The sequence below is a fragment of the Rana temporaria genome, chromosome 3 (assembly GCF_905171775.1).
Source record: "Rana temporaria chromosome 3, aRanTem1.1, whole genome shotgun sequence".
Lineage (NCBI taxonomy): Eukaryota > Metazoa > Chordata > Amphibia > Anura > Ranidae > Rana > Rana temporaria.
In genome coordinates this window covers 204,992,446-205,013,105 of record NC_053491.1, presented here as the reverse complement: position 1 = coordinate 205,013,105, position 20,660 = coordinate 204,992,446, and the positions used below count along the sequence as shown (strand labels likewise).

Sequence of the window (20,660 nt, the reverse complement as noted above, 5' to 3'; positions counted from 1 at the left end):
TGGAGTCTCCTCCAGCCCCTACCAGTTCACATTCCTCACTAGTCAGCTGACCTCTAGTCTCCGCCCCCATCCATGCCATGAACTGAATGGGTGGCTAGGAAGAGGCTGAGTGGGCGGCCGCAGGCTCCAGGAACAGCCCTGTTGGGCGGCCACGAAAAGGCTGGGAGAGAGGTGTGGGCTTCAGGAACATCCTGGGATTCGGTGACCCCTGGCAAATCGTCATTCGACCCCCGAGGGGGTCCCGACCCCCAGGTTGAGAACCACTGCTCTAGGCAGAGGCATTTGCAGAACAGCTCATGTACAGTAAAAATATAGCTTAACATTATAGAGCCCTTTATTCCAAAGTGTTACAGACTTTTTGGCCATCATCAGTGCAGTTTTTGAAAACCCTCTCTATAGACTCCTTTATTTCAGAATGCTCTTCATTCTGACCCATGTGAAAACTTTGGCTAAGTATAATTCCCATCCACACCCTCTGCAATTCTCAGGAGAAAACTGACAGCAATTATTATGACAATTATGACAAACATGCATTCCTGATTTGATACATCCAAACACACTATTAAAATAGGGTAAGTCTGCATTTGACAGATTATATAAAATATGAATTAAAGGGGCAGGTCTTTTTGATTTAAGTTGGCACTGAAGGCAAAATTAAAATTACATTTATGATGCAGTCTGTCACCAACATTAACAAAGAGTCCCCCTTGTAACTTTTTTGGATTTTTTTTACCTGTTAGACTTCTCTGTTTTTTTTCCCCAATTTTCTTTAATAGGCTAAGCTGTCTAGCAAAAGTGTCAATTTGAAGTTATTCATTTATGTAAAACCTTTATTTCAAGAGTAGAACATTGAAGTTTAGCTTTAATTTGCTAGTGACTTACTGTATGTAAAGTCTGTCGAAAATCTACTAGTTCATCTAATACTGCTGTCCAAGGGTGGTTCTGTTGCTCCTCCATAGATAGAGGAGACACCCTAAGCCAGGAAGTGTGTTACGGCCACATCAGGTAAAAAAAACAACAACCTAAAAACCTAAAACAAATGCATCTACAACATCTATGCTGCAATTAGTAAAAATTGTGTTTTGGGCTTTAATACTGCCTAAAGTTGCCAATTTTTCTGAAGCTTGTTAGTTTCCTCACATAGCTTACTTTCGAGAAGAACTACTACTTTTTAAAGGGTTCTTTGACAGACATGGTCTTATAATGGAAAGTGCAAGAGGAATGTTTACTGGCCCAGGAAATTTGCTTAAGCAGCCAGTGAGCTCAAAAGGAAACACTGTTCTTGTAATTCCTTCTCGGTAGAGGCTGCTTGAACTGAATAAAACATTTGATAGTCTCGCATATCTTAATTTGTAAAAATTAAAAAGGGTCCTTTTTGGGATGAGCCTAAATGTTTTAATGTATCCAACATGTCTTGATTTTATAAATATTGTTTATATGGAATTCAATTACTTGTGGTTTACAAATGTAATTTCATAGCACAGCAAATAGTTAATAAAAGCAGTTTTCATTGTCATAATTGGTTATTATAACAGTTAATGATGCAGTAAAAATAGAGCAATTTGCTCTATGCCAGTTTATTACTTTTAATATTGTGTGATTTTATAAGTATTGTTTACATATAATGAAATTACCTGTGGTTTACAAATGTAATTTCATAGCACATCAACTAGTTAATAGAAGTAGTTTTCGGTGTCATAATTGGTTATTATAACTGTTAATGATGCAGTAAAATGGAGAAAATTGCTTGGTGTGACATCATAAACAATCACACAGCATGCATTTATATAATATTACATGATTGAACGTGAACAACTGCCAGACAGCATAAAGATCCATTCCCACTGGGTCATGTACTGACCTTTTTACTGAACAGAACTTGGTTTAGGTCAAGATTGAAATGGCTATTGTGTTTGAAAACATACATTTGAAATAATTTGTAACAATTCCCATTAGATCTATTTGATTAAAACATCCTGTGCTACTACTCATTTAAACAACTAATTACTGAAAGCATGCATGCCTCTTTCTGCCGCAGAAGGAATATATCATGTATATGTAGCGCCCTGCTCCTGTTGAACAGGCACTGCTTTAAATTTAGTGGGGTCTGAGCTGTTATTTGGCTCAGATAAAAGTGATTAGGGGCAATTTAGCCTCTGTTCCAGCTGTGACTATGCTGGGAGTATCCACAATTGTTCGCCTGGGGGTGTCATTACCACCCCAGGCCAAGGCTGGCAGCAGCAAGGTCAAGGTGTATTGGGTGTTTCCCTTCACAGAATGTTCATGCTATTACATTTGTTTGCCAGTCAATCAACATTTTTTTAAGTAAGAAGACTATATTAAGATGCGTAAGGGTCAATTAAAAATTTTCAGGAATGTCTGTGGTTCGATTTGATATATTTACTGCTACATTTAGGCAAAGGTTGGAATAGGCTGTTTGGTATAAAGATCTATGTGCCAGATTCACAAAGGAGATACGACGGAGTATCTCAGATACTCCGTCGTATCTCTCAGAGTATCTATGCGACTGATTCATAGAATCAGTTACGCATAGATAGCCAGAAGATCCGACAGGTGTAATGGACTTACACTGTTGGATCTTAGGATGCAATACCGCGGCCGCCGCTGGGGGGAGTTTGCGTCGTAAACCAGCGTCGGGTATGCAAATTAGGAGTTACGGCGATCCACGAAGATTTTTCCCGTCGTTACGTCATCGCAAGTGTTAGATTTCCGTCGCAAAGATAGGGCACCTTTAATATGGTGGAAAAGTACTCCACCATGTTAAAGTATGCCCGTCTTTCCCGCGTCGCTTTTGAATTTTTTTTTTAATTTTTTATTTTTCCCGGCGTAAGTGCTTTGTTGACGTCGCGATTCTCAAAACGTCGGCGCGTCGTAATTTCGCGCAAAGCACGTCAGGAAATTTGTGACGGGAGCATGCGCAGTACGTCCACCGCGGGAGCGCGCCTAATTTAAATGGTACCCGCCCCATTTGAATTGGACCGCCTTGCGCCAGACGTGTTTACGATACACCGCCGCAAATTTCCAGGTAAGTGCTTTGTGGATCGGGCACTTAGACTGAAAACTTGCGGCGGTGTAACGTAAACGGTTTACGTTACGCTGCGCCGCGGGTATGTGAATCTGGCCCTATATGCCTGAATACTAAGTACAATTAACATTTTTTTGTAATTGGTACAAATTGTAAAACATTTTAAAATCTACAAATTACACAACATAAACACAACATAAACATATGCAGATCTTGCAAGAAATTTTAGACCTTGAAGATTGCTTAGAAATTATATTTAAGTATTACATTATTTATTAGATATAGATGAATTTTAATGAAGGCAAAAAAACTTTTTCAGCACTTAAAATCATAAGCACATTACAGAATCATTAGACTATATAAAGTGAGGGAAAATAGGCCATAAACGGTTTATGTAAATCATAATAAACTCCAAACCGAATGACCTGGACATATATCAAACACAAATTAACTATTTATCACAAAGCAATACAAATTTATCAGTTACCTCTCTTTAAAAGTACGACTAATGCTACACAAACACACCATCTGGTCAAAGATCAGATTTATAACTAAAATATGCCCAAGCAAAACATGATATGATAGGCCTCTATCTTCTCCTTATCATTAATAACATTCAAAATAGCTATAAATACCTAAACAGACAAGTGATTATAAACATATACCCTAGGCAATACATTTTTTTTGCTGCTTCTATGCCTACATTTATATTTTTCAAAAGGGCCCAATAGTAGTCCATACATTTATCAGCGATGCTGTTAGTAGAGTGAGTTGAGAGTCAGCCCTAAGCAGGCTGATTCACAGATAGTAGATATCCTTCATTTTATCGCATAGACTTGGCATCCCCAGTTTTTAGTTTTTAACTTTTTCTTTATTTAACAAGTAAAACATGCTTGTGAAAACTACAATCTAGTATGCCAATGGCTAAAGCAAGCAGGGTTCCTTGCTACACTGATACCAACCTGCTTGCTCTCCAGCACCTGACTAGTCCTTCAAAAGGAAGTCAAAATACGGTCCCTCCCCTCTTAAAAACAAGCAAACACTGTAACTGGGGATATAGGAATTAACAAAAACAGCATAAGTGCCAGACTGTGAGAATCACATAGAATCTAATAGACCTGTTGCCATTATGAATCTCTACATTTCCTTGCCAAACTTAAACCCTCAACAGATTTTGAGAAGATTTGTCAAGATCCAGATAAAGCTCGAAAACCCTCCTGGATTAGCTTATAAGCACCTTAATAGACTTGTAATGTATTACTTATAATAAAGATTGTTTTCACCTTTGTGAGAGTGTTTTATAAAACTTTTATTTTCTTTGGGGGTGAAGGATAGGTCTTTAAGGGACCTTGAAAACAAAATAAAGTAGGCATAACATTTAATCTTTGCAGTACTTGAGTACTTGTCAGCATTACCAAATAACTTTATTAATTTGAGTAATTATTGACCTATTTGTTTCTATTGACAAAAAATCTCCTAATCTCTGGCTACCAGGAGCACTGTAAGTGTTTTTTTGTCATTGCAGATAATCTAGTGGCTTCAGCCAGACACACCTGTCTGGTAGATTTATAGTGAGATAAGAAGATCAGCAGGACACAACTCTACTAAACAAGCAAATCTTGCATACATAGCGAGAAAATATCACTTCTACCATATAAAAATGTAGTTACAAACTATACATATATACAGTTTTTTTAAACATTAACACAAATTGATAAGTTTATATACATCAAAATGGATTCACATGCACAATGCTAATGAAACTTGGGTAAAAGAGGTGCAGAAAGCACTCAACAACACCAGATTTGTGTTAAGAACAGAGAGACCTTAAAGTGGTTCTGAACCCAATAGTTTATTATATTATTTTACCTTAATACATTCTCTGCATTAAGGTAAAACAAACACTACTTGTTCTAGCCCCTCTGTCACCAAACACTTATCTGAGTCCTTTCACCAATTCAGCGCTATCCTGGCTGAAGCACCAGCTCTTGCTGCTGTCAGTCAAACCCCTGTGATGAGGAAGTGGGTGTGTGGCTCGGGAAAGCGCCTGCATGGGTGCCTCCACAGCACACTGCTTGCTAAGGGAGCACTTGAAGGAAGTAGGAGCAGACAGAGGATTTCCAGAAGAAGAGCAGCTAAGTATAACCTCTTTTTATTTTTACAAAAAAATGCTTTTCATATCACATTAATTTCATCTCTTATTATTCTATTTTGTATTTGTGGTAAATTGTTGTAGATTATGTATAATATTATATATTTGGGCCTATGTGGAGACTGCATGGGTAAGTTGTGAAATATATAAATGGTAAATTATCGAATTACCTATTCACTAAAACTGGCCACAGATGGATCCAAATCTGGCCTGTTCAACAGGGACCGACTGAATAGTGAATCATTTGTGACCGTTCCTGCTTGTCGATTATTAGGGAGTGCCGCTATCAGAATACAATGTCGCGGCGGCGGGGATTCCTCCATCCACCTCACTGTCCACAGACTCAATGGAAAAAAAAGACCCATCTATGACCAGGTTAACTGCTTACCCAAAGTACGGTATATAGACACTGGTATGGCTCCACCACCCTATCCTCTCCTGTATTGGGTAAGAACACTGTGGTGCTATCATCACACATGTTTGTATAGTACAGAGGTGTTAGAGAATGCCATTAATCATGCAGTCCTGAGCGAGCACTAGAATCTGAGTTTTACTGCTTTGTCTATTTTTTTTATTAATAAATAGTTTTGTGCTTCTTTTATATATTTTTGCAAATATACAAGTGGACCCAACTTCTCTAGACTGTGGAAATGATTTCCTAACTCTGGAATGAAATAGAGCCATGTGAATTTTTTTTTCAAACAAGCATACATGAACTACTTAGCAATAAGTGGTAATATGTTTTTGGTGAGCGTGTTTTTTTTAAAATTTAAAATACACATAAAGTTTGATAGCACTTAGAGTGTTTAAACACACATGTATTTTAGAAGGGACAATATACTTGTGTGTTTGGTGAGGGAATTCAATCAATCACAATGATTGATTTTTTTATTGATGGCACCTGGTTTGAAGAAGGTGATTTTTTTTTGACAACTTTTAATACTTACTTTTTATTTATATTATGCACTTAAGCTGGGTTCACACTTGTACGACTAACGCTCCGACATTGGGAGCTCATGTCGCATGACGTGTGCAAATCAATGATTCCCTATGAGAGCCGTCTTAACTGGTCCAACACAAGTCGGTCCAACTTTGAGAATGCTCCCTATACTACTTTGATCCTACTTCAGCCCATTGAATATCACTGAAGTCAGATCAAAGTAGGATCCTTGTCCTAACCATCTGACTTGTGACATCTGATAGTCTTACTATCTCAAAATCGGAGCAAAATCTTATCTTGTTCATTCAAGTCAGATGGAAGTAGGACCGATGTAGGACAGATGTAACAGGGCAAGTAGGATGATAGTCGTACAAAAGTCATGTCGTATCAGTGCACCCCCAGCCTCATGGAAGAAGCACTCTAAGTTTTGTTATATGCTTCCATGAATATGACTAAAAAGTCTCCCATGCTTGGAGGAAAAGTATCTGATGCCAAAGGCAATCCTTGTGTGGCTGGTATACTGTATATCAAACCTTTCATTAGCACCAACATAAACTTAGATCATATACAGGTGGCCAGCTTAACTAATAAAGTTTTCATCAGTTGATCCCTGACCCCTGCCTAGTTCATCAGGATCCTAGAGTGGTGTGAATCTCAGTAGGGGAGAAAATACAATTCCATGTTTGCTTTTTATGTATATGGTCTTGTAAATTGATTTTACGTTAAAAAAACTGAAATGCCTCTAAAAGGTGGACGTTTAACAAGAGCATATCTCACACATTTAAATGGTAATTATTTAAGGTCAAAGAAAATTTAACTAGCTATGTATTTTGAAAAAAAAAAAGTAAAAAAACATATGGTTTATGAATTTCATATAAAAATTCTGGAAGCATATTATATTTGCATCCAAACTAGACATAAGGGTAATATCCTCTGTCTCCAAAATAGGGAAACATGTTGCAAAGTTAGTTTTGAATTATTAATTTTCAATGTGACTGAACCTACCAGACTATACTTTTAACAGATATATTAATTTACTGTGCGCTGAATTTTAGGGTATACACACAGGCATAATCATTTAGTAAAACTGGTATCCTGGCACTCCTAACCATATTCTCTCAGCGAATAATCAGCCATCCTGTTATGCCGCGTACACACGATCAGAATTTCTGACAAGAAAAGTTTGATGTGAGCTTTTGATCAGAAATTCCAACCGTGTGTAGGCCCCATCGGACTTTTTCTGTCGGAATTTCCACCGAAAAAATTTGAGAGCTGGTTCTCAAATTTTCAGACCGGAAATGTTCTTGTCGGATATTCCGATCGTCTGTATGCAATTCCGATGCACAAAAAATATGCATTCTCGGAATCAAGTGGACGCATGCTCGGAATAATTAAACATATTTTTCTTGGCTCGTTGTAGTGTTGTACCTCACTGCGTTCTTGACAAGTTTGAGCCAAAATTCAGTCAGAAAAAAAATCTACGGTTTTCTTGTCGGAATTTCCGATATTGTGTACGGGGCATTAGATTTCTTTACCCATTATCATTTCCTGGGGTTGTTTGGTTGTTGGGTTTGCATCAAATGATTTGTTGATGTGAGCATAATGCATGTTCATCCACCAGTTAATTAATGTGTTTTGCCTACACATATAACTACCATGTATTTCTAGTGGTAGCTACTCTTTGAACACAAACAAATGGGGATTACACATGCCTAATGTTCTTGCAAGCCAGGCTGGTCCGAGATATTTATATCAGAAAATTATTGGAAGGGATACAGTATATCTGGCTGTTCCTTAACAGGTTGCTCTGATGACAGGCCCTGCTGTAACATTCACCCAATAGTGGCAGCTGCAGATATGTGTTACTTTGACCCTTTTTTTAAAAAAGAAGAGATTAGGCAATCCAATGGCAATCTTTTTAACAGATTACATTTTTTTTCTGCAGTGAATGCCTCCGCTCATTGAAGGCACTAGGTACTACGTGGTGAGAAACGGCCAGATGTTTGCAACAGATGAATCAAAGGATCTATGACAATTATCTGCACGTATAAGGCTACTTTAAACTGCAATTTCAACTAACAAATTTCAACACACAACCTCAGATCTAAAAGCCACTTGTAAAGCAATATGTTTCTTACACAGGTCTTTTTGAATAGAATCTTTATAAAAAGACAAAACATATCTGTCCCTACACAATGCTGTGTCTGTGTTGTGTCTTTAGACAGCTGAAGATATACCTGAATAGTCTTTGATGTTTCTGACTACCTAAATCCAAGTAACCTGCTGGGCCCTGGGGATATAACATGGTATCCTTTTATCCAGCTTCTGTAATTCCACTTAACTGGCTTTTACATAAGCAACACAAATGTTTCTGGTATATACTCCATAATTCTCAAGGGATTAAATAAACATTATAAACCTGTATAACAGGAAATATTTAGCCCTTACTGGAGATGACATAAAAAGTTCCCACATGATGCAGGCTAAAAGGAATTCAATACCCTCTGGATGTAATTTGAAGTAGGGGGTTAATAATCTTCATGGATATTATACTATATGATTATAATCAGTCTCAAGATGACACTACCAGACTTAATTATTAAGGCAAGAGCAATGTTCAAAGTGCAGTATGTCATGTCAAGCCATTTGAAATAATCTTTCAATGCCTACACTTCAGTAAACTGAAAGTACATGTAAACCCTAACTGAATGACACTTTTTTTTGTTTGCTAAAGCATTCTATACCAAAAAAATTGCCTTTTTAGCTAAATACAAATTTTTAACTTGTTGCATCCCAATGCTACTGATCACCTGGCAGCATCTTTGCAGCCGATTCCTGTCAAACTACACTCCAGCAATGCCTGATACTGATAACAATAGACTCTTGCCGCGTACACACGATCGGTCCATCCGATGAGAACGGATCGATAGACTGTTTTCATCGGTTAACCGATGAAGCTAACTGATGGTCCGTCGTGCCTACACACCATCGGTTAAAAAACGATCGTGTCAGAACGCGGTGACGTTAAACACAACGACGTGCTGAAAAAAACAAAGTTCAATGCTTCCAAGCATGTGTCGACTTGATTCTGAGCATGTGTGGATTTTTAACCGATGGTTGTGCCTACTAACGATCGTTAAATTTAAAACAAGTTGGCTTTTTTTTAACCGATGGTTATATAACTGATGGCGCCCACACACGATCGGTTTGGACCGATGAAAACGATCCATCAGACCATTCTCATCAGTTTAACCGATCGTGTGTACGTGGCATAAGTCTGCATAATGTATATATAAAAGGGGCATGTCCAATTGAAACCCTTGTGATATAAAAAAAAAGCACAAATGAGAGATAAAGCATTACCCCAAACAGGAAGTGTCTGCTCAAGAAACTTTATTGTATGACAGCAGCTGACACACGGTAACATGTTTCAGCTGTACAAGGCCTTAGTCAAGCATATTCATGGCTGAGTCACCAGGTATTACGGTATGTAATTGAAAGCTGCAGGTTTAAAAATATTAAAAACTACCTTTGAAATTACTGTTAACATGGTAAAGATTCTGTAATATTTAAGTGTTTGAGTTTATATAGACTTTAATGTTCAGCTGCAGGCAGATAGAAAAAAAAAAAACACCAATGAAAGAAGCATTGTCTTTATTTAAAAATAAACTGTATATATTGCCAAACATTTTCTTTTTACTTTTCTGATGGCGTAACGAAGGACAGGAGCTTCTGTGAAGTTTTTATTGCTGCCTGTAAATTGCTGCTGCTCCTTCACTTTCCAGTCACATGTTGGGGGTAGGATAGTGACCTAGCTGTGTTGCTTAACTGCAGTGAATAAAGTCTAGTAACCATGTTGTCTGTGCTGTGTTAAGGGGTTTTGTAAATCTCAGAAATGGCTACCCAAAGTACAAATTCTGTGGCAGGTAAAACAGCTCCCATATAACTAAAACTGTGTATTAGACAGTTTGTCTGGAATTTAGCTTTAAATCGGATTGCCTGTTCTGTGCCTCTGCACGTTACACAACATTATTATTTGAATGCACTTGAAAACATAGGGGAACCCCTAAGAGAACCATACAAGCAATTGCCACACGATAAGAACAAAACATTAGCATCAAAGATGATCACCCAATTAGAGAAACAATTGTAGCAGATGAGTTTAACTACCTAAAAATCTGTATGCTCATTCCTCGCCCATGCACTTTCTTTTGCTCCGTTCTCTGGAAAGAGCATTGATCATACTGTTTTTTCTCTGGAAAAGACATTCCTTTTTACTATGCATATGTCACAACACAAAAGTCTCCTCAACTGGGAAAAAAATAACAGAGCTTTTGGGTGTGGATCAACTGCAACTAGGACAAGGTAGTTAATTTACCTTTTGTGAGAACAGAAAAGCAAACTGCCAGTTGGCAGCCAGCTTCCTACTTTTTACGAGATTCTCTTCTTTATTACAGAGGGAACAACATAAAGCATATTGAACCTTTTTACTGATGACTGTTATAATACAGTTTTGAAAGTAAGAGGGCCGATAAAAAGAATTAGGCTTACCAGTTTGTCAATGTCATTCACAGCATCAGTGACGGGGTTTTTGCATGGACTTCCAAAGCAGATAAAAAGCAGCTGAAGATAAATGCATGTGACAATCCAAGTCTATGAGGAAACACATGAATCTTGGTTAATTGATTGCAGAACATATTTCGACACAGCAATTTTTACAGCATAAATAGTGAAAGGCAATGCACTTCAGTCACCGAGATTAACAGCATACGAAAAACAATTAAGTTAATTTTTACAGTATCCTGTCTGGTTTATTACAAACAATACATTACTTTATAGACACCGCTCACAGAGATCACTTGGGTACAAAGATTATTGGTCATACAAGTTAATTCAGACTTACACTAGAATTTAATAAATAGCAGATTGGACAAGTTGGAGATTTCTATTCTTTCACTTTACAACTTGGTCTGGCCAGAGGTTTCAACAATTTGGCTGTGATATTCTCTATTATAGAATGTGTGAAATAAAAACAAGTAAAGGGTTGCCTAAAGTGAGTCTATCCCCACTGGGTCACTTCTAAACAGAAGACAGTCTGTATAAAAAAATATATTCTTAATTCTCCAGGGACCGTATGTTGGAAAGCCCCTCTACCACTGTAGGTTGCGGTTTCTCCCACTGGTGCGCACCTCAATACAGGAAGTATGAGCCAAGAGTAGGAGGTATTCGACCCACCCAAAGGGTTGCATAAAATAAAGCTTAGGCTTTTCAGCACATTCATCATTGGAAATGTAAGAAAGAGAACTTTCTTTTACAAGCTGCCTTCTGTTTAGAGCCACCAGGGGGCGGTTGCATGGGGGGACCAAGAATAGGTAAATATATGGTGTTGGGGAGGGGGGGGGATAAGTGATCTTTTTCCATTGCCCTGCTTGGGTAAGCAACAGTACCACTTTTAGATGTTACCAATTGCCATGGATTTTTTTTCCCATGAAAACTCTCTCGTTTCAATTGCCAATGCTATTGATGTAGCTGATTTAAAACAGATGTCACAGCAACTCCACTGCCCATAACAATGTGCCAAGATCAGCTATTGAGAATCATTTTCCATCCTTTTCGAAAATGTATGTTTGATATTTGCCAGTTAGTACTTGTTTTGTAATTAAATGAAATCTATAAACTCTTCTGTCTATGGCCTGCCCTTGAAATTGTATGTCTTTACACTACCAATGTGTAGAATCTAAAACATGTCCTGACTTTAGGAAATAACCAGTCATTACTATCCAGTCCATACATCTAATACCACTAATATAGGTAGTCTAATATATAGGTGTTTACAGACATAAAAGTCACACTTTGACCGACGGTGTATTGATCATATGTTTCAATCACTGAGGGCAAGTAGATAATCAGTTAGTTTAATATAAAACATCCTTTATATATTGATAGCTGTCATATGTATAGGTATATTGACTACCACCAACCTCTGTAACCAATGCACAGATCAAAATGTACCGATAGGATTTAGCAAACATTACTAAAATGTGGTCATATACAAATCTAGCAATCTGTGTTAATTTTGAGCCCATAAGTATGAGATAAAATATAAAATAATATAGATCTTTGTAGCAAACACAGCCTCACGCCAGTCTGGTAATAACCTCACACCACTGTGTGGTAAACCTGTAGTAGTAACATATTGGTAAATGAACCAGAAGGATTATGAATGTGCTGGTACTTTAAGCAAAGTACCCCTGAATACCTGTTGTACTGGAAAGTAGAAACACACATGGTGCCTCTGGGGGAGCTTACGGTAAATGACCCACTAAAGTTGGGTCATCTGAGACCCAAATAAAATAGCAAATGTGAGAAGTTGCCCTGGACCCTCTTCATTTACACATAATGCAAGTTGAAGTTTAGGGCAGATTCTGCAATGTCTACAGGTGAATAATAACCATACATACAAATATTACTATTACAAATTACTATTACTGTTACAAATATTACATTTGCATTCATATATAGAGGTTGTAGTGACTAGAAACTGTAGTGGCATGTTCTTGATTAAAAAAATGACAACTTGCTACCTAAACTTAAGTTATTTATGGGGTTGTTACCGTACATTTTTTCATTACTACTGTCTGCTGATCTGGCAAAAAAACGAGTCTTGTTTAATCCACAATCTTCTTGAATGAACTAGATGAAAGAGAATTGAGTGCCTTATCTTCAACGGGAATGTAGACTGTGTTTAAATCATTGCAGCCTGCAGCCATGTAGTGGGATTAAACTAGTATGACATGAAAAAAATATGTGGTCTCTAGTTGGACAGGATATAGAGTGGTATGTCCATCAGTTTAGCAGGAAAGTGTCTACTCAGAAGTTGAAAAAAAACACATAGGGCAAATTCCCCTGCAGATCACTAATGGTATGTTGTTCTCTGAAATATGGTTTTAGCAATTTAATTTTACATCATAATGGCACTTTAAATTGTTAAAACACATGTACTGAAATGGTTACATTTTAACAGCATACATTTGAATAATTTAGACAAATGTCTCTTAATAAATAAATCCGATTGTGTTTTATAGTAAGGAGTAGAGAGTGCAAAGGGAATATTCACTTAGTAAATAAGGTAAAGCTGTTCACTTCAATCATCCAATCAAGTGTAAGCAAAAATCCTGTTTTCTTTCTTTTCTTTCTTTTCTTTTTTTTTTGGGGGGGGGGGGGTTCCCTTGCATGTGATTGGTATTCAAAGCAAACAGGGCATCATCCTGATTACTAAGCTCAGTAAATGTGCACGTTGCTCAGTGATCAGTCTCTATTCCTTCAGTACATCAACCCCAATATGTATATCCTGCAAGTGCACATGTTTTAAAGAGACATGGGTTGATTTACTGATTGATTTACTAAAGGCAAGCATTTGCAAAGTGCGGAGTCTATTTTCCTTTAAAAAATCAACCCCTATATCACCCAATACATTTTTTGAGTGTAAACGAATAAATTGGGTTTACAAATCATTGCTGAATGCAAACACCTGTACTCCTGGGGGCAGAAATATGTACTTCTATGGTATTCGAACTTCTGCAGCCATGTAAATGAACCCTAAACTGACAGGCAAAACCTCAAAGTGCCTGCATGCCACCCACTCTTTCTTCTGCTAGAGGGTAGGGATTCTAGGAATAATAATCAGTTGATATATTTTATATAGTTATTTTAGGTTATATAATAAAAAATTCCCCCAAAGTCAGTTTTCTAGCCATATATTTTGGATTGCAAACTCTAATAAGCAGGGCCCTAAAATTGTATTCTTACTTACTGTCTGCCCTCACTTTGTAAAATGCTACCCAAATTGTTAGCGCCATATAAATCCTGTATAATAATAACCCCAATACCTATAATAAATAGGTATAGGGTGGGGATAGAAACTTTTCGGATGACCATTAGAATTCCTCCAGTTAAATTAGTGCAATTGGTGACATCACAGATGTTAATTCAGAGGTTACTCTACAGATGAGCCTGCATTCTTCGGAAGGCCTAAGGCGTGACTAGCCAGTGCCTTTGGCAGTGGATTTTCAGGTTATCATTTTTTATCACTGGGGAAAGGGCAGGGTGGAGTGTCATATTCTATTATCAGGTCCACTTTAAAGTGATACTAAAGGTTCAGTTTTTTTTAAATAACAAACATGTCATACTTACCTCCACTTTGCAGTTCATTTTGCATATAGTGGACCCGAGCATCCTCTTCTGAGGTCCCACGGCGGCTATTGCGGCTCCTCCCCACATTAGATAACCCCCTCTGGGAAGCTCTCTCCCGAGGGGGTTTCCTTGCGGGCGCTCACCTGTGTCATACACTCGGCGTCCATAGATGCGTCATTGGATTTGATTGACAGCGGCGGGAGCCAGTGGCTGTGCTGCTATCAACCTATCCAATCAATGCCTCCGTGGAGAAGAGGACGCTGGGGATGTGCCAAGCAGGTAAACTGGCACAGGTAAGTAAAACAGGGGGGGCTGGGGGGCGGTGATTGCCAGGTGTTTTTTCACCTTAATGAATAGGATGCATTAAGGTGAAAAAACACAAATCTTAACAACCCCTTTAATTACACCACTGGAACATATTCCCTGAATCTCATTTTTCTAGACAGATGAGAAATGTGCCAGCAATACAAAAAAAAAAACAAGAATGTTTAATATAAGCCAATGACAACTCTATGTGCTCTTGCAATAACACGAAATAACACGCACCTGTAGAATGATAGAATTGCAGTACATTTAAAGCCAAATAATCAAAGTGTAGTTCTAGTTTAAAAACAGTATGAAAATAAGTTATATTAGATTTTCATATACTTTGTCTAAAACTACTACAAATAGTAAAATGCTGTACAAAAATAAATCATGTCTTTCTAAAGTAAACATGAGGCAAATTCATGTTTGCATTAACAGTATCATTTTAAGTCTAAAAGGTATACCAGCCCAGGTTCAATGAAAACATGGAGCATGGTTTCAGTATCATTGCCATTTGATACACAGACTTTAGCGAAGATAAAGACAGCTGGAAGGTTTTCACGTTTGCCTAATGACAGGTAAGCAAAGAATGGGTCATTTTTCACCGATAAACAGTGATTTTTCTTAGGGTCAAAGGCTTCAAGAGGCAGTTAGCTCAGAGACATGATATGATTAATTAGCCATTTTGACATTTTTATTAGAATAGCTAATATACAGGAATAAGCAGAGACAGAATTCCACTTGCTTCACACAAAATAATAATTACTGCTGTTTTTAGTTTGTAAGGCACCATTTCATAGTTATACACAATGAACAAGCAAACCACCAAAGATTAACGCATATGTAAACCCAAGCACAAACTGATATATAGCACAGCTTGGGCACCATACTTATCAGAGGTACCTTAACGTGGCAGTGTGGCTTCCACAAGTATAAATGTTTGCAACTAAAACCTTTTTTTTTAAACTGAGGAGTTAAGTGATTGCAAAGGCTCTTTTTTTTTTTAAATAACAAACATGTTATACTTACCTCCTATGTGCAGTTGGTTTTGCACAGAGCATCCTGATCCTCCTCTCCTCAGGTCCCTATTTGCTGCTCCTAGCCCCTTCCTCGTTTGAGTGCCCCTTAGCCAGCAGCTCGCTACAGGGGGCACCCAAGCCGAGTCAGAGCTCTGTGTATCCATTCTGATACGGACCCCGACCTGCCCCCCCCCCCCATCTCTCCCCTGATTGGCTGAGTGACTGTGATTGATGGCACCACTGCTCTGTTTTAGCCAAACAGGAGAAGTGTTCTGGATTGCTGAGGGGATTGTGGACATCGCTGGAAAGAGATGGGGATCAGGTAGGTAATTAGGGGGGTGCTGAGGGAACTGCTGCACACAGAATGTTTTTAATCTTAATGCATTAAGATAAAAAATCTTTTACCTTTACAACTTATTAAACTGTGCTGACAGCATTGTTTTTTATCTTCAGATTTTATTTTATTTATTTTCACCTGGTAAACCTTTCAGCAACATATTTCATGTTCTAGGGTGTCTAGGGTTTTTCTTTTCTTGTAGATCTTTATTCTGATATGGCAAAACACTATTATTATGTGTATTCTACAATCACTCTTTATGGGCTACTCAAAAAAAAAATGATTGCAAGGGTAGAGGGGGGTTAGAGGAGGAAATTAAACTAATTCTGCAGCACAAGGGACACATCACATTGACATTAAGCAATGTACTAAAGCCTAGTACACAATACTAGCTTTTTTTCATTCAACCCAGCAGGTCTGAAAAAAAAAAAAAAAACACCTGACTGCTCAGGAGGAGCCGCTATGCTAACTATGCGACATTAATACAGCGATCTTCCCTGCTGTGCTATTGTGTTCTGACAGGGGGATGCCCTCTGGGGTACCGATCAGGAGACCTCTTTCGGTTATGCCCCTTCGGCAGTCTTTGCATAACTGTTTTAATTGCATCCTACAGGGTGAAGTCACTCTACAACAAGTTTAACAAGGTACCTCACTGCACTCATACCGCTAAGATGTTACACAAGGGCTTTTAAAAGTTATTATATTGGGCAACATAATGTACAGCACAGAAAGTAAGGCAGCAAACATATTTCTGCCACTCACATCACCATAGACAGGTTGTGACACAATCTTATAACAAAAGCACCACAACTAAAATGGAGACCTTTCAAATATAGATACAAGTGACCATTCTCATACAGTAAAGTCCCCTTGCATGACTGATGTAAGACACAGACTGAAGCCAGTTTAGGAGTAAAAGTCAAAGGAAAACAACTTGTTATCAAGTGTATGTGAATGTCACAAAGTAGCCTCTAAATAAGGTGAAGCTGTGCTCATTGCAGCAATTCAATCACGTGCAAGCAATTTTGCTTGCTTTATCTTGCGTATTCACCATCAACACAGCTTTACCTTATGAACTATGTTAGAAAAAACATCCATCTTGCAAAGAAACCATGCTCTACCCCTTTAGTAAATCAACATTTTTTTTATTTGTCTAACACCAAGTCATCTTTTCCATTAAAACCCCCAACTGGGTTACATTATTTCTATATGGCAAAGATTTATAACAGTAGCTAAGTGTTAGCGACATAGGATTCTATACTAAAGTTTCCATGCTTGGATTCTTTAGGCCCCCTTCACTTTTAGGCACTAATCATGTGACTGTTCTATAACAAACACGGTAATGCAGCGTACACACGGTCGTTTTTTGTGATGAAAAAAACAAAATTTTTAAAAACGTCATTTAACCGTGTGTGGGGAAAACGTTGTTTTATGTCTTCTGAAAAACAACCCAAAAAAAATTCGAACATGCTTCAATTTTTTATGTCGTTTTTCAAAACGTCGTTTTTTGTGTCATTTAAAATGATAGTGTGTGGGTAAAACGACGTTTAAAACAACTTTTTTAAACCCGCGCATGCTCAGAAGCAAGTTATGATGTGAGCTTGAATGGAACAGAGTGCCGTCGTACGTGATGAACGTAACCGCGCTTTGCTAGAGCATTTTGAAAAAACGATGGTGTGTAGGCAACGTCGTTTTTTTAAAATGAAGTTTGAAAAACGCTGCTTTATTTCATCACAAAAAATTACCGTGTGTACGCGGCATAAGAAAGCCATGATAGGATTTTCACATTGCTTCTAAAACATTGGACCAGGTATGGCTATCCTGATAACTTTACTTATAAATTGGTTGTGACTAGTGGAAGTGGAAATAAAGTCCAAAATACTTACCTCTTCTGCAATGGTCTGACAGCTGCAAAATCCCTCAGGCCCTGTACACACGATCGGACAAAACCGATGAAAACGGACTGAAGTTCAGTTTCATCGGTCCAAACCGACCGTGTGTGGGCCCCATCGGTTCGTTATCCTTCCGTAGAAAAATTTACAACTTGCTTTAAAATTGAACCGATGGACGCCTAAACGATCGGTCAAAACCGACGGTTAGTACGCAAAAGCATCGGTTCAAAACCCGCGCATGCTCAGAATCAAGTCGACACATGCTTGGAAGCATTGAACTTAATTTTTCTTAGCACGTCGTTGTGTTTTACGTCACCGCGTTGGACTTGATTGTTTTTTTAACTAATGGTGTGTAGGCACATCAGACCATCAGTCAGCTTCATCGGTTAACTGATGACCGTTCTCATCGGATGGACCGACCATGTGTACGCGGCCTCACCGGTACCAGCATCTTCTCCCCAGCTTCTTTTAGGTGCCGGTCTTTGGCCATCTTGATTGGCTGGTGCAGGATGATATCACTCCTGTGCATGTGCAGGAGTGCAGTCAACTGTGCTCACAATGGGCTTCAACAATGTAGCCACAATTCTTCCATTTGTGTGAATTATTTACCTTGATTGAAGTTGAAGTTCTGCTTTAATTTTTACCACATTTAGAGTCGGTTCACACTAGGGCGACACGACTTCCAGCGCGACTTTCAGAGGCGACTCTGACACGACTTGAGCATGAACCACAGGGCGATCTGGGGCGATTTACAACACAACTTGAAGTCGTCTCCAGGACAGGAGACTTTCCAGTGGCCAATCAAACAACAATCAGCTCTAAGGGAGGGAGGGGGAGGGAGAGGTTTGCCTGAGAAATGTATGTTATCTTCCTGGAAAGTCGCTTCAGTTAAGAAAGTGATCAGACTTGGATCAGACTTGGATCAGACTTCCATTGAAATCAATGGGTACAAATCGCCTACAAGTCGGATTGAAGTAGTACAGGAACTTCTTTTGAAGTCGGAGCGACTCGAGTCGTGTGTATTAAAACCGCTCCCATTCACTTGCATTGTTTTTCTCGACAGAGCGACTTGGGACGACTTGAGGCGACTTCAAGTCGGATCCCAAGTCGCCCCAGTGTGAACCGGCTCTGAGTGTAATTTCTTTTCCCCTGTGTATTGATATTGAAAATGTGTAAGTGAGTGTGGGTGAGTGTAGCGACAATGTTGTCCTGATTTAAATATGGAAGTGGTGGTAATATTTGATCTGAATATTTTAATTGCATAGCTTTTTTTTTTAAATAAAGTAATATTTTACATTTATAATTAAATCCGTGTGAGTCTTCTGCAGACATACTGTAAATGACTCTTTTCACTACTTGTTTTGGTTTATTAGCATCTGGGGAGGAAGGCAGACATTGACCTCTATTGCTTGCAATAAATAAGGCCCTATTGATCTGACACAATATGCATTATATGCTATGAATTCAGAGCATTCCAATTACTACATAGTGATACAACCATTGTAAGTGTATTTGCATCATTGAGCCACATTCATGAAATGCAGACCACACTGCCTGAAACATCTCAGAAGCTTGTAGCCCAGTCAGCAAAAGGTTTAATTATCCATGGTGGTGGACAATAATAAATATGGATATACGGTATGCATGTCCATATGGAACAGACTGCAAAATAATTGGTATTATAGAATTAACCCCCCACCCTCTAGTACTAATACAAAACTTGTATAAACTGAACTTCCACCCCACCCATTTGTTATTCAAGTAAATAACTATAATGCATATACAGTAATTATTGCATATGCATAGAATTATTGAAAGAGTGGTCTAAACTATTATTTCCCCGCAGGCAGTTTGCCTGGGTATGAAAAATAAGAAGCATCTGCACACAAAGGCCAGTAACACCTAATTTATATTGGTTTGGTAAATATACTTTAGCAATAACCAGCTAAAATACAGCTATAACCAGGGCTGTGTGGTGCACACTTCCTGTGTTATCTAGTTCTTATAATGAGCTACAGCACAAACTGCCCCTGTGTTGTACAGCTGGGGGAGGGGGGTGAGTTCAGTAAATGAACAAAAGACAACTGGCAGGACTGACACCATTTCTTGCAATTTCAGCCCAAAAAAAAGTGTTATTGCCCATTGCAGGAAATTAGGAGCTGGGTGCATTTCTGGCATGGGCATGGACATTTTTTCTCTACTTGCAGGGTCTCCGAAGGACAAAAAACACCAGAAATGTGCTTGTATTGCAGAGTTGTGCAATACAAGTTTTTTTTTAATGTTGCCCTGACATAGCTTTAAAGTGATACTAAAGACTTATTTTTGGTTTAAAAATAACAAACATGTCATACTTACCTGCTTTGTGTAGTGGTTTTGATTTTGCGTGAGGAGCCCAGATCCTCCTCTTCTTGTGTGCCCCACTGGCATTCCTGGCCCCTCCCTCTGCCCGCCCCATCTCATATCTCATTGGCTCACTGACTTTGATTGACAGCAGCAGGAGCCAATAGTGCCTGCTGCTGTCTCTCGTTCAATCAGGAGGGAGAGTCTCCGTGGCTCTCGTGCAACATCGCTAGATCGAGCTAGGGCTCAGGCAAGCATTGGGGGGCTGAGGGGGAAGCTGCACAGGAGAGACTTTGAGGGGGAAGCTTGCATGAGAGACTTTGTGGCTCTCGTGCAACATCGCTAGATCGAGCTAGGGCTCAGGTAAGCATTAGGGGCCTGAGGGGGAAGCTGCACACAGAAGGTTTTTTATTCTAATGCATAGAATGCATTAGG

The 20,660-nt window shown here is 38.6% G+C and overlaps 1 protein-coding gene across 2 annotated transcripts in view; it reads right to left on the bottom strand.

The window, feature by feature from the left end:
- The window catches only part of KITLG (KIT ligand), a 92,876-nt gene that overhangs the window by 44,030 nt on the left and 28,186 nt on the right, over nt 1–20,660 (bottom strand). For both annotated transcript variants that reach the window (XM_040344163.1, XM_040344162.1), the window contains exon 2: nt 10,690–10,791. In XM_040344163.1, the coding sequence (XP_040200097.1) occupies nt 10,690–10,791 (102 nt within the window). The remainder of the gene's footprint in view (nt 1–10,689; nt 10,792–20,660) is intronic.